The following is a 25,393-nucleotide window of genomic DNA, read 5'->3' as shown; positions in this document are numbered from 1 at the left end:
CTGTGTCTTTCTGACCACCGTTGTAGTGAACTCATCAATGAACAGACTAAACTGTGAAGGCAGAGTTGGTTTATCCCTGTTTGCTTAGTTATTTCATTAGCAGAAGGGGGGTTTGGGTGCTTGAGCACCTGCCCTTTTTTATTGCGGAGAGAAAGTTCCCCTTAAAATGAAAGTGCCTCCTCCTTTGTGCACGTGCCTCCTTTGTGCACAACACCACCCAATGCTCTTCAGCTTCGCAATCAACCCGTGGCCCAATCATTAACCAGATTGGTTAACAAGCACCAGTTTTGCCTTAATTTATCTTATTTTTTTTCAAAATGAACAACCAACTTTCTGTGGTAAAGTAATTGCCCTGTGTGCTGTTCTACTAGGCTGCTGAGGAGTAGATGATGTGTGCAGCACAGAATTATGACGCATGTCGCTCAAAGATTATGTAAAATCAGATGGAATTCGACATATGCATTCACACTGCAGTCGCGTTTCAAAACATCAGATCTGTGTCTGATTTAATACCACATATAAAAGTGGCACAAATTAGAACTGAAAAGATCAGATTCCATGCGGTTTGGGCTGTTTACACTGTCATTACCTGACTCACATGTAGGCAAAAAAATCTAATTCGAGCCACATTTGGCTGCATTGAGAACGTAGTCCAATTCACCTTTAGCGCATGTCTTTGGACTTGTGGGGGAAACCGGAGCACGCGGAGGAAACCCACGTGAACGCGGGAGAACATGCAAACTCCACACAGAAACGCCAACTGACCTACTGTAGCTGAGGCTGGAACCAGCGACCTTCTTGCTGTGAGGCAAACGTGCTACCCAGTGGGCCACCATGCAGCCCCATGGTTAGATGTATTCTGATAAATTTGCATTTAACTGCTGCAATAGAAATTATTTTACAAACAATTGCAAAACAATAAAATAAAGCGTTTTTGTTTTGGAATCTTGAATAAATTCCTCACAAAATAAAGTTCACATAATAGTTTTAATAACTCATTTCTAATAAATATAAATAAGTAAGTTATAAATAAATAAGATTTATTTTATCTTTGTCATGATGACAGTAAATAATATTTTACGAGATATTTTTCAAGACACTTCTATACAGCATAAAGTAACATTTAAAGGCTTAACTAGGTTAATAAGGTCAACTAAAAAATTTGCTCAAACGGGCTAATAATTTTGACCTTAAAATGATTCAGAAAAACTTAAAACCTGCTTTTATTCTAGCTAAAATAAAACAAATAAGACTTTCGCCAGAAGAAAAAATATTATCGGACATACTGTGAAAATTTCCTTGCTCTGTTAAGCATAATTTGGGAACTATTTAAAAAGAAAAAAAGTTCAAAGGGGGGTGAATAATTCTGACTTCAACTGTATATTCTACTGTGCTATTACTTTAAACTATAGAATGAGAGCATACTTTCAGCCTACTTTTTATGTACCTCTCTGAAATTTACTTTGAATACTTTTCAGAAGTATAATTAATGTTGCTACTTTATTTAACTATCCTGACAGAAATGTCTTTGTATATTTGGCCTATACTTGTTCTCCCAATTCTGTTTGTTTACTCTCAAGCAGTATTTAAACAGTATAATTACAACTATACAACTAGTATGTAGATGTTAGTATAGTAAATTCATGAAGTATATGAGCAAATCACTCCAGTAGCTGTATGATATGGCTGTTTATTGGCACTGGTGGGAGGTGTTTGTTGCCTTAGTGTCCCACCAGTGACAATATACAGCCATATTGCACTGCTGCTAGTGTGATATTGCATTTATACAGCAGTTCCATGGCATAATCGTGTATATAAAAAGAAAATCAAACACAGAGTGTCAAAAACCTTTTGTATGAGAAACTAGGAGAAACATACAGATGGCCAACAAAAAAGTAACTTAAGGTTATACAAAAAGTGGCCAACACAAAATACATACATTCCTAGAGTAATACACTAGAGTAAAGAGGCCGTATATTGCAGAATAACGCACGGCTATCAGCCAATCAGATTCGAGAACCAGACAGAACTGTTGTATAAACTTAAATATAGACTTTAACAGAAGTTAACTGATAAACAGCACATATATCTTAACACTTCTAACACAAGTGCATGTCTGCATGACCTTCTATCCAGCACCTGGATGTCAAAACTACATCATATTTACAACATACATAATGCAAAAAAGCATGTAAAGAAATGCAAATCAATTTCATGTCAAAACCTTGACGTCCATTTGACATCCACACATTGATGGAGTTTTAGACCACAAAAACAATGACACTAAAGTTTATATAGGAAAAGGTTTAATCATCTGAAAGCTTCAATTCAAGATTACAAATTTACACTCACTGGATTTTGTATCCCTACAATGCATGCAAACTGCCTTTGTCAAAACAACATTAAATTGACATCTAACACTGGCATAAACATACATAAATAAGTCTATTACAGAACAGTACTATAATAGTTTTTTTACATGTATTTTGATACTCATTTGATGTCATTTGACATCAGGGTAGTCAATTGACATTAAAATGTGTTTATTTTATGTTCTTTTGATGTCAAAAGTACCCGATGGACAATGTTGTTGTCATCTCCAGTTGTTTTTGTTATGTTTAATTTTCAACCAGTCCTTTTAAGATCATGAAACAATGGTTTGGGCCAGGTTTGGCAGGCAGTGAATGAACAATTTAGCACAACCAAAATGGAAGACATTTTATATAAAAAGTGTGGCTACATGCTTTTTACAAATAATTTGGGCTTTAAGAGTGCTTTAAAGCGTTTTTTATTTCTTTTTTTATTATCATTTTTTTTTAATGTAAGTTCTTATTTTAAATCAATGAGCTCGGTCACAATAACAAAAATAATCTGCCATTTGAACTAAAACTATGAATCAGTCTGGCTTCAAGGCTTTTTTTATGAACTACAAAATAAATCAGGCACGCAGCTAGAAAGAAGAAATGCAGTTCTTCAAGGTTATGTAGTCTGTGACTTAGTCTGTCGTGACTGCGATCAGTTTACAAGGACAAGTCTTCCTAGAAACAACCATCTGTGGCGATTCTGAAAAATGATGGCACTTATAACACACAACATACTCTTCACAGAACCCATGAAATTGACTCATAATTGCACTGTGCTGTTTCACCATACAAGTCTGGCTTTCGGAGAGCACAGGTTTAGGACACATTTCTGTCTCTTCAGTATGAAAAGACTGAAAGTGGTTAAGGTGGTTTGAGCATTTTAAAATTGGAAGCTCTGAGGTTTTACTTGATGTATGAGGCGAGTGATTTTGCGTGAATGTTTAGAAAATGGATTGACTCAGAGTTTTAGGTGGAGGGTAATTACGTGGTTACTGCACAGTTTATCTAAGCACGTCGTGAGTTTTTGCATTTGACTTTAAAGATCATTCTTTAGACCGTTCCTAACCTCTTAATAATTAGTTGTCATACTGACGTTTAGGTGTTTGTTTACTAATCATGTTCACTAGAGTATTAAACTTTAGACCTGGCAAATGATAAAACTAGCAAAATAATCTCAAAAAGTCTCATCTAAAAGGATAGCAAATAATCTTATCTTGAGACTAGAATGTCATGTACCGCCTTTTTGTGCAGTTATTTGAGCAAAACTTAAGAAGTTATCACAAAAAATCAGTTCACAATTTATTTGTTTCAAATCTTTTTTTAAGTCTTTTTTTCCTTCTGTTGAAGACATTTCAATACTGGAAAGACAAGATATTTTGAAGAAAGCTGGAAGCATCTAACCATTGATTTCCATAATATTTTTTTTTTCATATTATAGAAGTCAACGATTACAGGTATTCAGCTTCTTCAAAATATATTATTTTGTGTTCAACAGAAAAAAAAAAAACTCATAAAGGTTTGGAAGCAGCAGCCCAGCTTGAAGTGGAGGGCTGTTTAATAAGACTAAAAGACTTTATTCTGCAAAAACAACTGATTGGATGTACTTTATCCCACTTAATACATTATACTTTCTTTCCTATTATCGAAGTCAACAGTTTTCTGCTTTCATTCATTTATTCATTCATTTTCTTTTCAGCTTAGTCCCTTTATTAATTCGGGGTCGCCACAGCGGAATGGACTGCCAACTTATCCAGCATATGTTTTACGCAGTGGATGCCCTTCCAGCTGCAACCCATCTCTGGGAAACATCCATACACACTCATTCACACTCATACACTACAGACAAGTTAGCCTACCCAATTCACATGTCTTTGGACTGTGGGAGAAACCGGAGCACCCGGAGGAAACCCACGCGAACGCAGGGAGAACATGCAAACTCCACACAGAAATGTCAAACGACTCCATTTATACAAAAATGGGTGTGGTGGGTGTGGTATATTTGAGACTTGAAGAAGACATTAGTAATAGTTTTTCATATTTTGTTTAATAGCATTGAATTGTTATGCTTCTAAAATTAAGTGCGAGTTTTCTCTATGCCTGCTGATATAATCATCTGCCTATACAGTACATTTGACAGCTTATACCCTGATAGATGCTGCTTCTAAATATGTTAAAAATACATCTGAGCGGTTATTTACACTTTTGTGGTGCAACATTACCAGCGGACAACAAATCAGGCACTTGATTAAACGTACAAATACCATAATAAAAGTAAAAATATAAAGTCCTATTTTTTAAAGTACAAAAGTATTGTTGTTTATGTACTTAAGTATGAAAAGTACATATTTATGAATGTTTATTTTGCTAGAAATTTTATTGCTAAAAGTCATACTCACAACAATTCACGACAATTCAAGTGCAAACAAGTGTAAATAACAAAATATATCATGTACCCTAGTATAAAACAAAACAATTCAACCTCAATGTGTGTAAATGTTTGGTGTCAATAGAAACAATGTAAAAACAAACATAATCTGTGTAGTAAAATGTTTGAGTTTAAGGGACATTTAAAGAAAAACAATATCATAATCATGTTAGTTTTAATATTGTTAGTTTTAGAGTAATCATGTTAGTTTAATAATTATTATGTGATACAGCAGCAAAAATACATGATTATTTTATGTTAATTTAACATTGATACTGTACCATTTAGTATTATTATTTTTTTAATAAAAACATTGAGACTTACTTTGAACAGATCATTTGAATCAGTGAGTTGCTCACTTGACAACAGATGTTGTCAAATTAAATCATCCGAAGCAATTAGTAAATATTCCAAGTTTATCAACAAAAATTTTTGAAACTACCTGTATGTGTTTGTATCAGTCAAACTTGGGTTGGACCAGGCAATTAGACCAAATGTGAAAATATGCTGATATGTTGTTCTATTTTGGTACAGATTTGCAGGGGATTTTGCAATTTTTTTTGATTTGATGTTCCTGGATAAACCTATGTTGTTCAGCAGTTGTTATCTGGAAATAACATATCTTGGAATGTTGCGTTTGAATGATCAGAATCAAGTACTCAAGACAGCTGTGTAATAATCTGCGATAACAACCATTCCCTTGTATAAAACCTAAAAAGACTTATTTATAAGCCTTAAAAAGCTTTACTCTGCCTTGTTATTGCAGAATAAACCCTAACAAGCCCAGCAACCTGAAGCGTGAAGTGGAGGGCTGTTTAATAAGACTGAAAGACTGCAAAAACAACCGACTGGATGTACTTTATCCCACTTATTACACAACTGCTTGCCAAAAAAACATAAAAATCAGACACACAACATTGGTCTGAGCCATAATAGTTTATTCTTTCTTTAATTAAACGCAAAGCTGACAGAAATGAAAATGGCTGAATGGAGCATACACTAACCTATGTATTATTCAGTCACAAGATGACGCAACAGTCAAAAACAGCGGTGTGACAGACAATCATGAATACAGATGAACCTGTGCTATTACTTTCAGTGGTTGTTATCTGGGAATAACACACCATGGAATGTTGTGACCAATCAGAATCAAGTTCCAGACAGCGATGTAATAAGAAAACATTAAGGCCCCTATCATACACCTAGCGCACTAAGGCACAAGTCGTGTTTGGCATGATTTGTTGCTATTTTCAGACCAGCGCAACCCTAATTTTCACGTTTTGCACCACATTATTTAAACAGCTTCTCAATTTGCACTACTTTGTGGACTTATGGGTGTGCCAGTCTATAAAGGAGGTGTATTAAGACGCATTGTTGACACATTGCTATTTTAAGGAAATGAAATAAACTGCCCCATTTACCAAGTAAAAGCTGGTCTAAAGTCCAGCGCAGAGCGCGTCATACGTCTATGTGTGTTCAAACGCTTTCTCATCTCTTAATACACCCAGGATGTACAGCAATACACAAATATCTTTACATATGAAAAAATAAATAAATAAGGGATTAAAATGTTACCATGGGATTTTTTCCAGTTTATTCATGACAATTATCCTTTTTATTATAATGTTTTTATTATTAGCAGTATTATTTATTAGATTCATATCTACACTAGTTTTAATAAAATCAAGTTTAGATTTGTCCACCTGTCGGGTTTTAGAGATGTATGCATCACCATATCGGCATAAGAATAGGATGTGTGTTTGGATTTAACTCAGTTTTTTGACCACACTTTGTTTTATTGTTCATTTATTAATTTTGCTGGAAATTAGAACTGAATTTAAAAATAGTTTTGAAACAAATCTTTGCACTTAACAAACTAAATTAAATATGTAGGCTAATGGATGTGTCAGTGCATACAACAGTTTCCTTATTCCTTATTTTTGTAAAATTATATTACAAATGCGATCACACGTCACATTTTTCTCCAATATTGTACATTCCTATTCAGAATGACTTTTTAAAATTTGATCACATTCATTTTATGTTTACCGCAATTAGAACATCAGTCTGTTACAGAAATGAATGTTTCGTATCATAACTGCCAATTAAATAGCTCCACTGCCTAAAGCTAAAAAAATAAAATCTCCAAAATTTAACCCTATTATGACTGTTATTTTTAAGAAAGCTGGCACACAGTTCTTGATCTGTTCTCATGTTATTGGTTATGAGCAGCTGGTTGGGTCTAGGGTTCCCCTCCTCTCAGCTGTTTGCATTGGCACAGTTGTGTGGACTCTGGGCACAGAGCGGCATTGCAAGAACCCCATGTTTGAGCCGGGGGTGGCGGTGAAGGGGGTCAAAAGGGAGGGGGGCTCTAGTTCTTGACATTATAAATGGTGCTCTGTTTGAGGTCAAGTGGAGGCCCCGTTTTGGGACTTTCTGGACACAAACAGGGTGGATACCCAGCCAGACTACCCGTGTGTGTATGTGTGTCTGTGGCTAGGCGGAGGGGGTGTATGGATATATATGCATGTGTGGTGTCTGAAAGAGGGTCTGTGCCAAGCATATCAGACTGTTTAAGAACACCTTTAAAAGCGTAGCATGCAGGTGCTATAGATTTGAGATCAGATCTCCCACACAGACCTGTGAGATCAATGTATAGGCCTCTTTATGTGCATTTTCCAGCGCAGAGGTTTTGCTCCACTGGTATTTTAATTAACCTAGAGGTGATGTTGAGGACTTGCAGCGTGTGTGCTGTTTTTATGTTACATTCTATTTGTTGTTGTTATATATATATATATATATATATATATATAGCTAGTCTGATATGATTTACCTTTTTTGCACGCATTGCAGTCAGTTTAACTAAACAAGGATAGGTTTAAATGGACACCAAAACTACGATTAAGACAATACTCTGATTAAGAGTCTACCATGAACAGTGATTTTTGATTCATTTAATCCGATTAAGGTCATAATCAAACTAAACAGAACAGTATTTTTCCTCATACGGCGTGCAGTATGAAATTCCATTAAAACAACACTCTTCCTGCAGTTCCTCACATCAAATATCTAGTTTGTTACGGCATTAATCTAATTATGTGCTAAAACATGTAAAACGTGATCATGAAAGGAACATTCAAAAAGCAACTCTTGTAAACACTATAATCATATTATTGTCTTATTCAGATTAAGGCAAATATTTTGATAACTAATGTCTATGTAAACGTGATGATTGACCAAAATGTATGTTTTTAATAAAGGGTCAACATGTTTTTCCTAACCCATATCTGGTGTAGCCTACTTTAAAGTTCGTTATAAATATTTGCTGTAATAACAGTTTTTTTTTCCTTTAAATAATTTGTTTTGATTGTCAAGTTTAAAATACTAAAATGCATTACTTAATAAAAATTGTAATTGTAATGTGTCACTTGATTTTACATTTAAATTTAATATATTCTAACTTCAAAAGGTTAACATAATGTGCTAAATTGCAACCACATTATTACAAGTGTATAATTACAAGTATATTTAAACATATACACTACTGGTCAAAAGTTTGGTAGTCATATTTATTATTGTTATTATTATTATTATTAAGAAAATTATTCTGTTCATCAAGATGGCATTTATTAAATGTAAAAAAAGGTAAATTGTTAAATACTTAAAATTCTTTCATTTTAATAGTTAAAACTTTAAATAACTACCTTCTTATTGTATGTAGTTTCAAATTAAATTATTACTCCAGTCTTTATTGCTTTTATTACTATTACCATTATAATAATGATATTATTAATAATAATAACAATAATAATAATTAATATTAGAGTGATTTCTGAAGGATCTTGTGACTCTGAAGACTGGAGAAATGAAGCTGAAAATGTATCTATAAAATCACTGTAATAAATGAATCAATTAAATTATAAACACTTGAACACTTATTTTATAGTGCAATATCATTTCTCAATTTTAGAATTTTTACTGTATTTGTGATTAAATAAATGCAGCCTTGGTGAGTAGGATAAGCTTATCTTAAAACATTAAAAGCTGTACTGACCCCACACTTTTGAACGGTAGTGTATGCGACCCTGATATATTTTTAGCAATACCTACTTAATAATTAGAGTCTTTTATGCCAAAAAGGATTAGAATATTAATTAAAGGTCATGTTCCATTAAGAATTGCTTGGTAAATGTCCCTTCCCTGTCACTAATTTCTTGTTTCCTAATGCTACGTGTAATTTTTCAAATTCATTCCAGTGGTGAATTTTTCTCCAATGTTTATTTTCTGTACCTCAAAAGAAATGCATATTTTAGGGTTTTCTGTTTGTTTTCCTTTTTATATGATGCACTGTAAATTAATCTTCATTTTTTAGGTTAAATTAAATTAACCTTACATGCAGTGGTGTAAAGTAACTAATTACAAATACTCAAATTGTAATACTCACTAGTCACTACTCTTAAGTAATTTTAAAATGTATACTTTTTACTCGTACTTTGAGTAATATTTACAACAGATACATTTACTCTACTTGCGCTACATTTTTAGGCAAGTAATTGTACTTTTACTTGAGGATGATTTTTCAGTACTCTTTACAGCACTAGTAGTTTACCAATTTAAATCACTAAAGTTAAAGTAACTTAACATACAGTAGATTAAACTGATTAAAACAGTTTATATGACAAAAAATAATCTGTAACATAGTTAGCTTATTTGTATAAGTTCAATATCATATGCTGTCATTACTATTTAGTCACTTATGATTTTATTTTTATAGTGTTGCTTCATCTTGTTATTTGACTGTGACTCCTGCCTGATCATGGTCAAACCCTGCATTGAAGATTTACACAACATGTTCTTTCAGCTGTTGTTATGTTGTGTTTTCCAGCTACAGGTCAAGTGAGGAATATGTGTATGTACGTGGACGAGGAAGAGGTCGATATGTATGTGAAGAGTGTGGAATACGCTGTAAGAAACCCAGCATGCTGCGCAAACACATACGACTCCACACGGACGCCCGACCTTATGTCTGCCAGCACTGTAACTTTGCCTTCAAAACCAAAGGTATGCTGAAATGCTGATGAATGGAGATCTGTGGCTTTTAGTACATGTCCGTTCATATTACAGTAATAATGCCACTATTAAAATAATACTAAATTAGTTTGTGGACTTATATATATGCTCTTCTGTATGTTAGTGTAGAAATAAATTACCAAAATAACTTTTGTCTTTCACTTCAAGGAAAATGGAAGTAAGCAGAATGAAAGTATTATAAAATTACACAATTATAGTCTAATAAAAGTATCTGTAAAATAAGATTTATAAGATTTATTTAAAATGAAACGTGACCTGAAATCATGATAGGAGAACGCTGTTTATAAAACCAATAATTGAATAATCTAATTAATAATAATTTAAATTAATAATAATTTATTTTAAACAAACAAATTAATTAATTGCAGTTTAGTTTTGAATACAGTTTACCAACAATGAAGTACTGTATATTTTACCGAATACATTTTAGGTAAGAAAATGCTATTTTAGCCTTTCTACAAAATAAAAGTCACGTTTAATGCAACGTTACTTGTCAGTTCTTTATTATTTAAATTTTTGTAATTTGTGAAATTTATAATATATTATATTATATAATATATTATACAGTTGAAGTCAGAATTATTAGCTCACCTGAATTATTTTGATGCTCATAGGTTCATATGTGAACCTGTTTATTTTTTCCCAAATTTCTGTTTAATGGAGAGAAGATTTTTTCAACACATTTCTAAACATAATAGTTTTAATAACTCATTTCTAATAACTGATTTATTTTATCTTTGTTATGATGACAGTAAGGTTAGGGTAATTAGGCAAGTTATTGTATAATGATGGTTTGTTCTGTAGACAATCGAAAAAATATTTAGCTTAAAGGGGCTAATAAATTAGACCTTAAAAAGGTTCAGAAAAAAAAAATTAAAACTGCTTTTATTCTAGCCAAAATAAAACATATAAGACTTTCTTCAGAAGAAAAAATATTATCAGACATACTGGGAAAATTTCCTTACTCTGTTAAACATCAATTGGGAAATATTAAAAAAAGAAAAAAAACATTAAGTGGGACTAATAATTCTGTCTTCAACTATATATGATACATTAATAATGTATGTTTTTTTTTTTTATCAAGCAGCAAGCCTTATTCGAACTAATCATGTAAAAAAGGAAATGTATACATATAAGAACATCTAAAAGGGGATGATAGTGGTTTGTTATAATGTTATCGTATCAGTAGTAAAGCTTGTTTATATGCACATGGATAACTGAGTCAACACCTGTACTCTCACAGGGATGCACTATATAAATATGATTCTTTTTTTTCCTTCCCATGTTGAAACTCTCATATTGCTTTCCTCAGGGAATCTAACCAAACATATGAAGTCAAAGGCTCATGGGAAGAGATGTCCAGAGGGACCTGCTCCAGGACCAGTCCAGTGTGAGCTGGAGACAGATGAAGGAGGTGAGAAAAAGTGCTGTACTTTGATGAAATTATGAAGATTAAGATAAAATATAAAGAAGAAAAAAAATACAATAAATATTTAAGTAAATAAATAAATAAATAAAATGTTACTAATGTTTGTTATACATTGATTAAAGACTAATTAAAAAACAAAATAGAGACCGCTTATTTTTTAATATTAACTTTTTAATTTTGTAGACTACAGGTAATATTTTTGCTTGAAAATAAAAATGTCATTTAGAGCATTGTTTTGGTGCATAAAACAACAAAAATAGAGGCATGTTTATGCAAATGTTTAGACGTTACAATACCATTGTTTTAAGTCTGGTACTTGTTTTAAAGATTGTACTTGTGTTCTTATTGGGATAAAGATGAGTCAAACAGCTTCTCAAATGTGATTTTTTTAATAAAAGTTGGGGCTTGATTTCAAGAATTGATAGTATGATGGGGTATGCTGAGGTATTTGGTTAAAAAGAGCACATTATTATCTAAATAATGCAGTGCAAAGATGAATCATTTATACTTTTCTCTATAATATTTTTATAAAAATAAAAACTGTAAATTTACATTTCATAGTGACAAGATGAGTAAAAAAATATATAGTTGGTGGAAAAACTATTTCTATTTGAAATTTTGAAGAAAAAACATTATCAGTGCTTCATACAAATATAAAATGTCATATATAATGATATATAATGGATAAAGTACATCCAGGTGGTTGCTATCACAGAATAAAGTTTGACAGGCTTATCAGCAGCTCAACGCGAAACAGAGAGCTTTGTGAAAACAACCACCTGGATAAATTTTATCACACTGAATACACTGCTACTTGCCACAAAATGTAAAACAAATTCTACAAAACTAATGAGCCGTAGTTGTTTTTTAATTCTTAAATTAAAGCTTAAACTGACAGAAACAAAAACAACTGAATGGAGCATGCACTAACCTATGTTTTATTCAGTCACAAAATGTCACCAAACAGTACCGTGACAGACAAGCATGTTAATATGGACGTGGATGTATTCACTGCACAGTCAAGATAATTCAAAGTACCGGGATGAGCCTGTGTTTTTAGTTTTAATGGTTGTTATCTGGGAGTAACATTCCTAGGTATCGGAATAAAGTATTTCACACAGCCTTTGATAATACGAAATAAAATATGTCTTTTCTGTTTTAAAAATATATAGTTGAAGACAGAATTATTAGCCTCCCTTTTAATTTTTTTCTTTTTAAAATATTTCCCAAATGATGTTTAACAGAAAAAAAATATTATTTGTGTTATTTTGGCTAGAATAAAAGCAGTTTTAAATTTATTTAAACACCATTTTAAGGTCTAAATTATTAGCCCCTTTAAGCTATTTTTTTTCGATAGTCTACAGCAGTGTTTCCCAACCCTGTTCCTGGAGGCACACCAACAGTACATATTTTGGATGTCTTCCTTTTCTGACCCATTAACTTCAGGTGTTGGAGTCTCTTCTGATGTTATGATAAGTTGATTTAGGTGTGTTGGATTATGGAGAGGTTGAAAATGTGTACTGCTGGTGTGCCTTCAGCAACAGGGGTGGGAAACACTGGTCTACAGAACAAACCATCGTTACACAATTACTTGCCTAATTACCCTAACCTGCCTAGTTAACCTAATAAGCCTAGTTAAGCCTTTAAATGTCACTTTAAGCTGTATACGTAGAAGTGTCTTGAAAAATATCTGGAAAAATACTATTTACTGTCATCATGGCAAAGATAAAAATAAATCAGTTATTAGAAATGAGTTATTAAAACTATTATGTTTAGAAATGTGTTGAAAAAATCCTTTCTCCGTTAAACAGAAATTGGGGGGAAAAAATAAACAGGGGGGGGGGCTAATAATTCTGACCTCAACTGTATATAATTTCTGTAGAATGCTAATACAGTGAGTCTTTTGTGCTGTAGGTGACAGTGCTAAACATTTCCTTGAAACAGAGGAAGTGGAAGAACACCAGTTCTCAGATGCAGAAGAATCTGATGACAAAGCTGATGATAATGATGAAGGTAATGAGCAGACTTCATGCTCCTCTTCATCATCCAAGTGGACGTCCATCTCCAGAGATGACTCTGGCTCGTGTGACATCTTAGGCCTTTCAAACCCAGGCTGGGAACAACACCCCAAACCGCCGGTCAGCATGAGCCCTCGAAAGCCCAGCCACTATGGAGAAGCTTCCTCTCCGAAGACAACAAAGTCTATAGTGACACTTTTGCACCTTGAACCCACCACAGGAATGTGCTCATCCCCAATCCGTAGCCTTTCTCCTGGCCTCCAAATGTCCCCTGCTTTACCACAGTCTCCTGGACGGGACATGTCCCCTCTACGATGTCCTTCTCCGAGACTAAGTCTGTCTCCATCATCCTGTCTGTCCTCAATGTCTCCTTCTGACCGCTCAACTTCATCCTTCTCAGAGAGGCGTGTGTCCCCCATTAGGGCCCTGTCCCCCATACGGCCTTCGTCTCCCAGTTGTCCCCTGGCATTGACTGTTGGGGCCAGTGTAACTATTAAGTACCAGGCTGACAGACCCAGAGCAGCAAAAGCCTCACCTAACAGGTTAAACCTCAAGAAAAAAACGGTGAGTGACTTCATGTGGCTTTTTTATGTTTCATGAGCATTCATTTTTGTGCAGACTGTGATAAGATAATTTAAGACACATTCAAAATCAAGGGCTGTATGTATGTCCGAAATTTTCATATGTATTTTTTTCATATTCATATGTGAAAAATTTGTCACGTAAACAATTGCACACTGAGTCCGATGCATATTATTTAATCCATTACGAAATTACGCAAAACATTTTGTAGTTAGCTATCAGAGATACTTTGTTCTCTCTTCTCCAAAGTAGAAAAAGAAAGAGGAATAGACTACATATTGTGTTCATCCAATACTGCATAGAGAGGAAGGAGCGTTCAGCTCATTATCAAAGAGCTGCGCTATGATTTTTCCAAAATGCAAAGTTTGTTTCAGGAAATGAGTGAAATTTTGAGACATTGCTTGTGATACTTCACACATACGAATGTGTGTACGTTCACACACGTATATAAACAAATCCAGAATAAAAACTGGCAGTACCTATAGCCATTATAATAGATGGCAGATACCCAGTTAGTTTTTTTATGACAGATGAAAGTTTCAGAGGTAGTGTGTCAATACAATTCACACAACATGAGGTCGAATTTAACGTGTGAAAATTACAAATTAAAATTTCAGATTCAGTGTGCTATAACCTTAAGTGTTAAGACTAGGGGCTCTATTTTAAGGATGTAGGTGTAGAGTCTAAAGCGCATGGTGCTAAAGCATTAAAGGCATGTCTGAATCCACTTTTGCTATTTTAAGGACAGAAAAATACGGTTTGCGCCACGGCGCATGGTCTAACAGGGTTGTGCTTATTCTCTTAATGAGTTGTGGGTGTGTTTTGAGCAAAACATGCATTAAACCACTCAGAGTCTTATCTCCCATTCCCTTTAAAAGTAATTTGCGTCGCGCCATGACGCATTTGCTATTTGCATGGCAGACTTTGTGGAAATACTGAATGGTTCACCAGCAAGAAAACAGACCATCTGCGTGGAGGGCTTGAGAACAGAAAGGAGGGAGCACACACAATGTGTGTTTCTATAAAGAATTGTAGCGACTAGGCCACCCCAACTTAATGGGGAATACGTCCAAACAAGGACACAGGATCGTTCCCTTTAAAATAAGTGCAAGCAGGAACGTGGGAAACAATTTATAAAAATACAAACTTTATTCAGTTCAAGCATTAGTGTACACTCATAAAATCAACAGAAATTAAAAGCACATTTTCTCACTATGAACAACAGTAATCAAAAATATTAATAATAATAATAATAATAATAAAACCACCACACTTAACCCAGGAGCTGGGCTCTCACCAGGAGGAGTGAACACCAAAGAATAAATCCACAGCACTCTATAGACACACCACCGTGTACGTCACCCACTCAGCATCACATCAGTCAAAGAAGTGTCCCACACCAGTTTATACCGAAGGGCCCCTCCACCCGTGAAATCCAGACTCCTGAAAAACACAAAAGGTGTAAATATACAGACAAAAACTATACTAAAATTACCAAATCAAATATAAAAAGTTACTGTTGCTCACAGAAAATTGACACGTCGGCTCTCGATTTGACAATACTTAAAATACAGTAAACTAATATGACAACTGAGAAATCAAACACAGTTAAACAATACAACCCAGATGAAATACTAAAATAACAAAATGTGTGGTGTTGCTATAAATTACAGCAGTAGCAAGAAAGTGAAACAAACAAAACTCAACCCAACCTAAACCTAAACCTAACCCCCCTCTACTAGAGGCGATATCTGCGACTTTTCATTCGTTTGCTGTAATGGCAGAGCTTCTGATTGCCACTGGAATGGCGTAGATACTACTTCAGATGCCCAGTGCAGGAAGCACCAATATAACTTGGCGGAAAGGCAGCAATAGCATAATGTTAATCACACTGGAGAAGGAGGATCTGCATTAAACAAACAGCATTAGTTGCGATCGTCAGAAAGTGATTAAAAGCGTATGATTTAAAAGGCAAAAACACTCACCACAGGTATAACAGTCAGAAGCAGCAGTCTCTCCGTCAACACAAGACCATTAAAACACAGGGCAGAAAACTCTAGAGCGACAGAGGACTAAAAATTACAGAGAATCATCCAGGCAGCGTCTCCCCAGCCTATTCAAGCCACTGTGTGTAATGTGAACATACCTGTGCACAGCTTATAGCACACTCCTCATACAGCTTCACTCATGCAGTCTATATAACAGCCCTAGATTTAACACAACCATTATTATTACATTAAAACTCAGGTTAACAGCAGCTAAAAGCTAACACACTTACCTGCAAACACTGAAACCAGAGGCCAAAACATGGGAAATGACGCACAAGACCTGAAGTCAGACATGACGTGCCGTAAGGGTGAACTTCCCAGTTTATATAGCAGGGTGCCACATGCTGATAGATGGGTGAAACTGTCAGTCACCACACCCATTCTATCACACGAGGAAAAAGAACGAGTCTCCTCCATTCGGCCTTTTTACTTTCTCTTTATTTCAATGCACCTTAACACATCTCCTTTCTAGTCTGGAACACCCATGAGTCCACAAAGCGGCGCAAATGGATTTGCTATTTAAACAAAGTGGTGCAAAACAGGAAAATTAGGGTTGCGTTTGTCTGAAAATAGCAACAAATCGTGCCAAACACGTCTTGCGCCTTATTGCGCCAGGTGTATGATAGGGCCCTAGGTCTTAGCTACCTAATTATTAAAGGTCCTGTGAAGTGCTTTTAAATGTGCATTTTTGTTCGATGCTGCTGAGTAAACTCAACTGAAGCAAGAAGACAGGGTGGGGCATAGAACAACTCCTTCCGCTTTTCAAAAACAACCAATAGAATTTAGTTTATATCACAACCCTGTAGCATGACGGAGTGAGGAATTAGGTCCAAAATGTAGTGGATGTGCATGCATGAGCAGTTGTTGCTAGAAATGAGAATTGTTTGTGTTATTCATTAAATAACCCATTACATATTAACCTCCACACCAACCCCTCAAAGTAAGCATGCACATTACAATGTCTGCTACGTAATGGACTTGGTCCAGTATGTCACTCTACTACAGCATGTATCAAGGATCTTTTGATTCTGGGCCAGTATTTATCAAGCTTCTCAGAGTGCCATTTATAAAATTACTCCTACTTGCAAACCTAAGTTTGAAGACAAGATTTCAAATTTCTTAAAGCTAAGAATTCTTCTTACTCTTCCAGTTATTTATCACAGTTTGAGAGGTCTCTCAAGTGCTTTGCGAGTTGGCAGTGAGGGCTTGTGGTGGCACTGTGGAGTAGAGAACTGTGCGGCACACATTTTTTAATGACTTGTTGTCTGAATAGTGAAATGCGAGCAGTGCAATCGACTAAACTTCCACTGCAAAAAATTGGCAATCGGACAGTGATTCACCGTCAGGTCGCAGATCTTTGGTTTGGAGACAGAGAAGTATACAAATCTTTCAAGAGAGTAATAATGATTTTTATATGTTTGACAGCAAGCAGTTCATCAAGTGGTATCATTTAGACCACAGATGCCTATACTAGGGCCCACGGGCCAAAGTTGTCCCAACCAATCAGATGAGGACAGCTGATGGGGAAAGTTTGGGTGAATACCTCAATAGAGATCGTCATTCAAATCTTGAAATTAAATGTTTCAATTAAACGTTGTGAATTAATCAGATTATTAAAGGGGCATGAAACCATAAAACACATTTTTTTAGACATTTTGTTGACAGATAAATGTGTGGCACATTGCTAAAAACCCTATTAGGACACATATTTCATTATCGAGAAAAAAAAAAACATTGAACTCCATTGTGTTATAAATGAGATTGTTTATGGTTTTATTATAAAAAGTACATTATAAAATGTAAAAAAAATAATAATAATAAAAAAAAAAAATATATATATATATATATATATATATATATATATATATATATAATTTAATACGATTAAAGTATCTTTTCTTCATATTTTTAAATATTATTAAATTAGGATGTTACCATGGCAGCTTTAATGTAACACAGTTTGGTATATTTAGCTTGGGCCCAGCACCATCAATCAAGTTTGGTTTTTGGTCTTTCATAAGAAAGTTTGGGCACCCCTGATATAGACAGAGCATCATCATCATTTGTCAATGACTTGAAGTTGGTCACACCACCACTGCAACAGCTCTCTGGTTTAAAATATTATAAGTAAAACTTGGTAAAAATATTAATGTGTTGTTTCCTTTCCAATATCAAGTGTATATTATAATATATTCTTCTAAATTCCTTACTATAAAATGTGTGAATTATTATAACATGAATCATTTTGAAAATATCCTTAAATTAAGAAATCAGTGGTTGGTCCATGCCTGTGTTGTCATCCAAAATCCGATTTGTGGCACAGATAAGTGTTGTGAATCACCTCTAAAATGACACTTGAATTTTCTCCTACACTTCACCTAAATTATGAATGAGATGGATGATACGTAGCCTTTAAGTGCATCTTTGTGCCAACAAGTTTTTACTCTTAAGTCAATTGTAAAATTACTGTTCAAGTATTTCTCAGATGCTTGATAAATACGGGCCCTAATTATTATTTTTAAAGCACAACAGAATTACAAAAAAACATATATTTTTGGAAGATATTTTTGAATGAGCCACACTTCAGTGAGTAAATGGGTTTCCTGTCTTCATAACTAAATATGCGTATCATTCTTTCTTTGTCAAGTTTGTTTTAGTCCACTAATAGAAAGACCATTTTTATTATAGCACAAAAAGCAATTCATCTGAAAACAAGACAACCAAAAACAGCCAAAATAAACACGCAAAAACAAATATCCTGATTCTAAAAGCACACCGTGTGTTATTTTAGTGTCACACCTTTATCAGAAATAGCAGCGAGGCCACCGGTCTTTACATACAATTAAAACCAAAACCTTCCATACCAACCCAAGAAATGATGGCTGAACTTAAAAATATATACTCATCTGTTTACCATCAGCTGTCTGAAATACTAATTCTGGATGAACCAGGATTATCTTTAGCTAAATCCGCAAAACGAGACTTACCACACTCTTTAGAAAGAACATCCTGCGCCTAGAATAAAGATGACTACATTAGCGGTCACTCTACAATATACAACAGACCACTTGGTGAATTCACTAAAATATTTATTTCTGGTTCCTTTCAAGGAGAAAACACATAGTCCTCACAGAAGGACCAACATGACCCAGTCTTGGCCTCCAGCACACGGGCGTCTGTCCAGGAACATGCAGCCCAGGGAAGGCCAGCGTGTGTTAAGTCACCTGCCTCTGCACTCCCAGCCTCAGGTGATGATTCCCAATCTCAGCCTCACCATTCCTATCGGCGGGATCCAGATGGTGCAGCCACGCTCCAATATGCTCCTCCGAAGTACATCTCTGAACCACAGCGTAGCCCAGATGACTGTGACTGTGCTGACCAAGGAGAAAGGCACTGGGAGGAGTCCTGTAGGTGAAGTTCCTCATCGGAAGAATCAGCTGATAGTGTTTACAGATCCTGCGGTGGAGATAAGCTCCAAGAGTAAAGCTTCCTCTGATGAGGACAAAGAGCAATTCCATGGGGTGGTTCAAGCAGAGCTTTTTTCAAGAAAGAAAGAGGTGCCCAGTGTCGCAATGACGACATGGAAGAGTATCTCTCAAAAAAATAACAGAAAGCATTCTCGAAGTCCCAAGAAAACTCAGCCGGTAGACGGCTCAAGAGCGTCTATGGATGCTAAGTGTTGAAGGAGAAGTTTAGACAAAAATGAAATTTCTGTCATTGTTTATATGCATACTACTACAAACCTGCATGTTTGTCAGAATAATGCAATTTAATTTTTATTTTCACACAAAAATGCATTTGATTATCTTTTAACATGGTTGGAAATTAATGAGAGTTTGGTGCCATAATAATAATAAAGAAAAACACTAAATTTAATATGGTGGCAAAAAATGTCTCTCCACTATTAAAGACAATCTGTTGTGACATGATTAAAGTGAAAATGGTTGAAAAAGTGTGGCTTACAGCTTTATATTTAGATTATTTACATATTAAAAAAAACATTTCACCGACGAAAACTATGACAAATTCCCTCCTGTGATATCACTCAGCGCAGATATAATACAAAGTGTAGAGTCTTGATTATCTGATTCAGTAAATGAATCTAATGGCCTGTTTACACCAAAATTATAAAGATATTTAACTCTATTTTATTTACTGTATGACATCCACAGAAGCACACAATATAGTTTGGTTTATCATCAGCTTGGTCAGCAGTTTTGTTGGAAGCATATTTAATTAAATGCTTGTGTTTAAAAGAAGAAGAAGGATGTATTCTGTTTGGTTATCAGTGTTTTTAACATTAATTTGCTGGATAAAAACAACAACAGTATTGTCAACAAAAGTGATTGAATTAATATTTTAATTGTTATTATTTCACATATGTTTGTTTTATTTGGGATTTAAATAAAAAATCCCCTTTGAGTGATACTTAAGAGCAGCAATGGGAAAGTGGGAATGATTTTTTTTTACTAGACGAATATATGACTGTCTGACATCAAAAATGCTAATTTATTTAAAGGATCAGGAAACCCCCCTCTTTCAGCTCAAGTCTACCATAATTTTTTCAAAAAATGCTTCATGCTGGGCGTGGAGCGCTGTGAGCAGAGGGAGAAGTGGGTGTGGCCAGCAGAGCAGGGGAAAAGAGAGAAGCGAACTACTGTCACTTGGCTCACAAAATGAGACACAAACCGCGAGGAGATGATTTTATTGTTTACAAAGTTAAAATGATGCAAGCTGAGAAAATAAAATAAACAGCAAAAAAATTAAAGTAAGTAATTTTATGTCCTGCTACATATGTTAGTTATAATATACACATAACCGTAATTTGTTACATTATTATAAAGATAATTATGTTCATATAAACAATATAAATGAGGAGGACTTCTCTCCTCCTCAATCCCCAGGTCTGAATGCAGACACAGTGGAGCAGTGCAGCAAGTCTCTTGTCCTATCTATTTCAACCATTAACACTGCCAGTAATCCATTGGTAAACACAGCAGCACGGAAAGGTGATGTGTCTGAATGGTAACAAACTCAACTGATAAAAGACAAAGTCCACCATTCTCCAATTCTCGTACAGCTCTCTCTGCTTTGCTGTATCGGGCCTGGCAGCATCACAGGGAAAAACATGCAACAAACCTCATGGATCATGGGGAAACAAACACAATTCTTCATATACGGCTAAATACTGCGTGCCGTGCACAGCCGCGGTCTCACAGCTTGGCAGTTCTGCCTTGCATTCGAAAAGTATGTGCTCTCAAGAATAATTAAGAAGCAGTGTCTTCTAATAGGATAAGAAAACTAAGCTATGAATAATAATGAGAAACCGACGCGTCATCACTGGACAGGCAGATTCGCGATATTTCAAAGATTTTGATCCCGCTCCAAAAATGATTTTAAAACCAGAAGATGAAATTATCTGACAAAAGCTCCAAATTATCCAGTTTTCCCCACAATTAAAGCTGACAGGTGTTAACAACGTCTTAACTGATGCTCAACACACAAAAATATGTTAAAATCACAAAAAATACTCAAGGGTTTCTTGAACATTTAATGTCAGTTGACTATGTTGATGTCAAAACAACATCAAGTGAACATCTAACATTGGCATACAAAAAAAAAAATTATAAAAATCAATTACAGCCCTGTCCAGAAATAGATTTTTGACCTTTTTTTGACGCCAATGAGATCAAAATAGTTTACATTTATCATAAGGATACAAACTCCAGTGTAAATTTGCAAATTGGAATCAAAGCCTTCAGATTAATAAAACCTTTCTTACATAAAAATACTTCTTAAATCATTATTTTAAAGATCAAAATGGCATCAATGTGTGGATGTTAAATTGACCTCAAGGGTTTGACATCAAATCGATTTGCGTTTTTAATGTGTTTTTTGATATCCTTTTGACATCAAGGTGCCTGCAGAGATGTTGTCACATAACTGGCAGGTCCACAACCTTACAAATTGTTCCCACTTTCCCAATTTAGCTCTCAAAAATTAGTTAAGTAGTCTATAATAAATAAGAGAATATATAAGAGAACAAAGAGTTCTGCAATCACTTCAATTAAGTACAAGTTCTGCACTCTCTCATCAAATCCAGATATAATTAATATAATTGCTACACCGCTCAATAATTTTATTTACATCAAGTTTGCACTATTCACAGTGTGCTACGACTGCAGAAATCGAAATGACTGAATATATTTGTTAACCAGATATGACTGTGATTGGCTACAGTGTTTAATGTTTCACCCTTTTACTCATAGAACTAGATCCACATGTAATACTGTCATCACAATTATTTATTCTCGCCAGCTGTAAGTAAAGCAATTTTTTTTTTAAGTTTTGTCCTAATGATAGTGGATGTTTACAGGAGACACTTTAAACAACAAATCTTAATTATGTCAGTTATTGATGTAATCACCCTACTTAAATTACACATGTACGTCAGCGAATATAAAACACAACACATATATGTGGTTCATGACTATAGCATGGTTTCAGAAGATTTACACTCAAGGCATGGGTTGTATAGTCCACTTTTAGACTATGTTAGAAATGTATTTATTTGAGCCTGTAAGTTTTGCCTAACATGATGGTATGGATTTGAAGATGCATACATGATGACAGAATTTATATTTTTGAATAAACTGTCCTTCAGATTTTGGGTATACCAGAGAAATGTGACTACGGTTGAAGTCATTTGGACTTTGTTAAACAATCTGAGTAATTTTTGGCTTGGTTAAACCTTGATGTGTAGATACATTATGTTCCCGACTTCTATATTTTCTTGATTGCTGTCTGCCTTTTACACACACCAAGCACGCATGTACTGTACATGCGTGTGTGAGATATGTGGCGTAAAATTAATACACTTTATTGCATATTTAATTAAACTATATATAAGGTGCCAATGAAATTCACATTTTCACGTTTTATTGTGTTACAGCATGGAACCATTTAAGGAATTTTCCACTCATCATGGATATTACATTAATAATAAAAATCTATATCCTACTGTAAATCTTAATAGAAATCCCACTGTACAAATGTATGTTTTTATATGCATTTATACTATATTCTATAGCATTGCGGTGTATGTGTGTTTTTCTTTGTTGTACGTGACGGTCAGTTGAATATTTTGACCAAAAATCGAAGCACTCATGCATTTCCAGTAACTAGTCTATAGAATGTGGACAAACTCAGAAGATGAACAGCTCTGCTTGATGGTTCAGATGTTCTCGTGGTGTTGATTATTTAGATGTGGGAAGATGTCAGTATGGTGTTCCTCCCGTCGTGATGTATTCAGGTAGACAGAGATCTCTTGTGTAATCTTCAGACAGGATAAAAATGATCAGAAATATACGAGTAACAAGAATTTGCATTAAAACATGGTTTCTGTTTCTTTGGCTGTGTTTGTTTTATTCGATAAACTATGCACAAAATCCTGAAGTGTTCTGTCTTGATTCCATTTCATATTATATGCAGCAATGTTGTTATTCCACTGTATGGATTATAGCAATTACAAATATAATTCACATTTACATTCATATTTATGCGTTTTAGCTTTTATGATTTCAATAAATAATTTTTACCTTTATGAAGAAAGAGGTTTGCTTAAAGTTGTGTATCAGATTAGATAGATAAATTTATGGTTACTGTACTTTGATGGCCAAAATTTATAGAACATTTAACATGTTTAGGAGAGGTTTCAGTTGTTGAACTGGATGTAACAATACTCATAAAATGAATGGCATGATTAAACCATAGAGACAATGCAATCAGATTTAGGTTATTTTCATATAAAGATATTAATATTAATAATAATAACATTAACCAAATATTATTTGAATCGAATTGGAAAAACAACAACAATTGGTCAGTGTGTGTGTGTGTGTGTGTGTGTGTGTGTGTGTGTGTGTGTGTGTGTGTGTGTGTGTGTGTGTGTGTGTGTGTGTGTGTGTGTGTGTGCGTGCGTGCGTGCGTGCGTGCGTGCGTGCGTGCATGTGTGTGTATGTGAGTGTGTGAATGTTTGAGTATGGGTGTTCCTCAGTGCTGGTTGCAGCTGGAAAGGCATTCTCTGCTTAAAACATATGCCAGGGTAATTGGCGGTTCATTTATTTGATATACCAGGGATTAAGCTGAAAGATTAAAACTAGACAGAAAACACAATCTGATTTGAGTCGTGCTCAGAGCAACTATCTAAATGTTGAAAATAGTGAGATAAAATCATGTTTTGTAGGCAAAAAATGTCAATAATTTAAGACTTGTCAGGTTTTCTAATAGTTTTGATCACTATTGTATGTAAATGGTCACATAAGAGTTAATATTAATGACTTTGTTTTTTAACATACTGTACTTAAGTGCTTAGTAATAATTCTGAATGGAAAAGTTTCAAATTGAATGTTAGATATTTTGTATGTATCGTGTGTTATTTATTACTTATATAGCTTACTTAAACTTAATAAATTGTTACCCTAATAAACATTGTATAATTATAAATGTGGTCAAATGCTTGCGCATATTTAAATATTATTTTAGCTGTGTCGATATTTCTTTTTGAGCATATTTGGCAATACACTTTTTTCTTTGGCCTGTCTCTGAAAGGCAGTATCAGCCAGTGGAATGAGTCTGCAAAGGTCAAAGGATATTGTCCAGCACTATCAACTCCAGCAGAAGCTAAAGGGGTCGTCCTAACTAGCAAAATATGTGCACTTTAGCCTTGTGATTAGAATACATTTGACCCCAACTGAAAGCCATGTTAGTGTGTGACCTAAGAATATGTTCAGAGAATGTCATAGCAGCAGTTTGGTGATAAACAACGCCCTCTAGTGGCACGTGACCATGTAAATAACAATAAAATAAAAAATCAAACTTACATTAGAATTGTATTTATTCATTCATTCAGTCATTCATTCATTTTCCTTCATCTTAGTCCCTTTATTCGTCAGGGGTCGCCACAGCGGATAGCCTCCAGCTGCAACCCAGTACTTTCCCAACATCCATACACATTCATTTACATAGACTACAGCCAATTTAGTTTATTCAATTCACCTATAGCGCATGTATTTGGACTGTGGGGGAAACCGAAGCACCCGAAACCCACGCCAACACGGGGAGAACATTCAAACTACACACAGAAATGCCAACTGACCCAGATGGGAGCCACCGTGTCACCCAGTCATTTATTCATTCATTCAATCATTCATTCATTTTCAGCTTAGTCCCTTTATTAATCCGGGGTCGCCACAACGGAATGAACCGCCAACTTATCCAGCATGTTTTATGCAGCGGATGCCCTTCCAGCCGCAACCCATCACTGGGAATCGGCAATTATTTAATTCACCTGTACCGCATGTGTTTGGACTGTGGGGGAAATCAGAGTCAACAAGTTGTTTGTTTAATTAATTAATTAATTTAATTATTTATTTATT

General features: G+C 34.7%; 1 protein-coding gene across 1 annotated transcript in view; it reads left to right on the top strand.

The window, feature by feature from the left end:
- The window catches only part of hivep3a (HIVEP zinc finger 3a), an 80,440-nt gene extending 60,046 nt beyond the window's left edge, over positions 1 to 20,394 (top strand). Inside the window, exons 5-8 of the mRNA XM_056480344.1 lie at positions 9,674 to 9,849; positions 11,192 to 11,293; positions 13,223 to 13,890; positions 19,067 to 20,394. Of these exons, the coding sequence (XP_056336319.1) occupies positions 9,674 to 9,849; positions 11,192 to 11,293; positions 13,223 to 13,890; positions 19,067 to 19,639 (1,519 nt within the window). The 3' untranslated portion in view covers positions 19,640 to 20,394. The remainder of the gene's footprint in view (positions 1 to 9,673; positions 9,850 to 11,191; positions 11,294 to 13,222; positions 13,891 to 19,066) is intronic.
- Positions 20,395 to 25,393: the final 4,999 nt, after the last annotated feature.

Source organism: Danio aesculapii, chromosome 19 (assembly GCF_903798145.1).
Source record: "Danio aesculapii chromosome 19, fDanAes4.1, whole genome shotgun sequence".
Lineage (NCBI taxonomy): Eukaryota > Metazoa > Chordata > Actinopteri > Cypriniformes > Danionidae > Danio > Danio aesculapii.
This window is presented reverse-complemented; position numbering and strand designations above follow the sequence as displayed.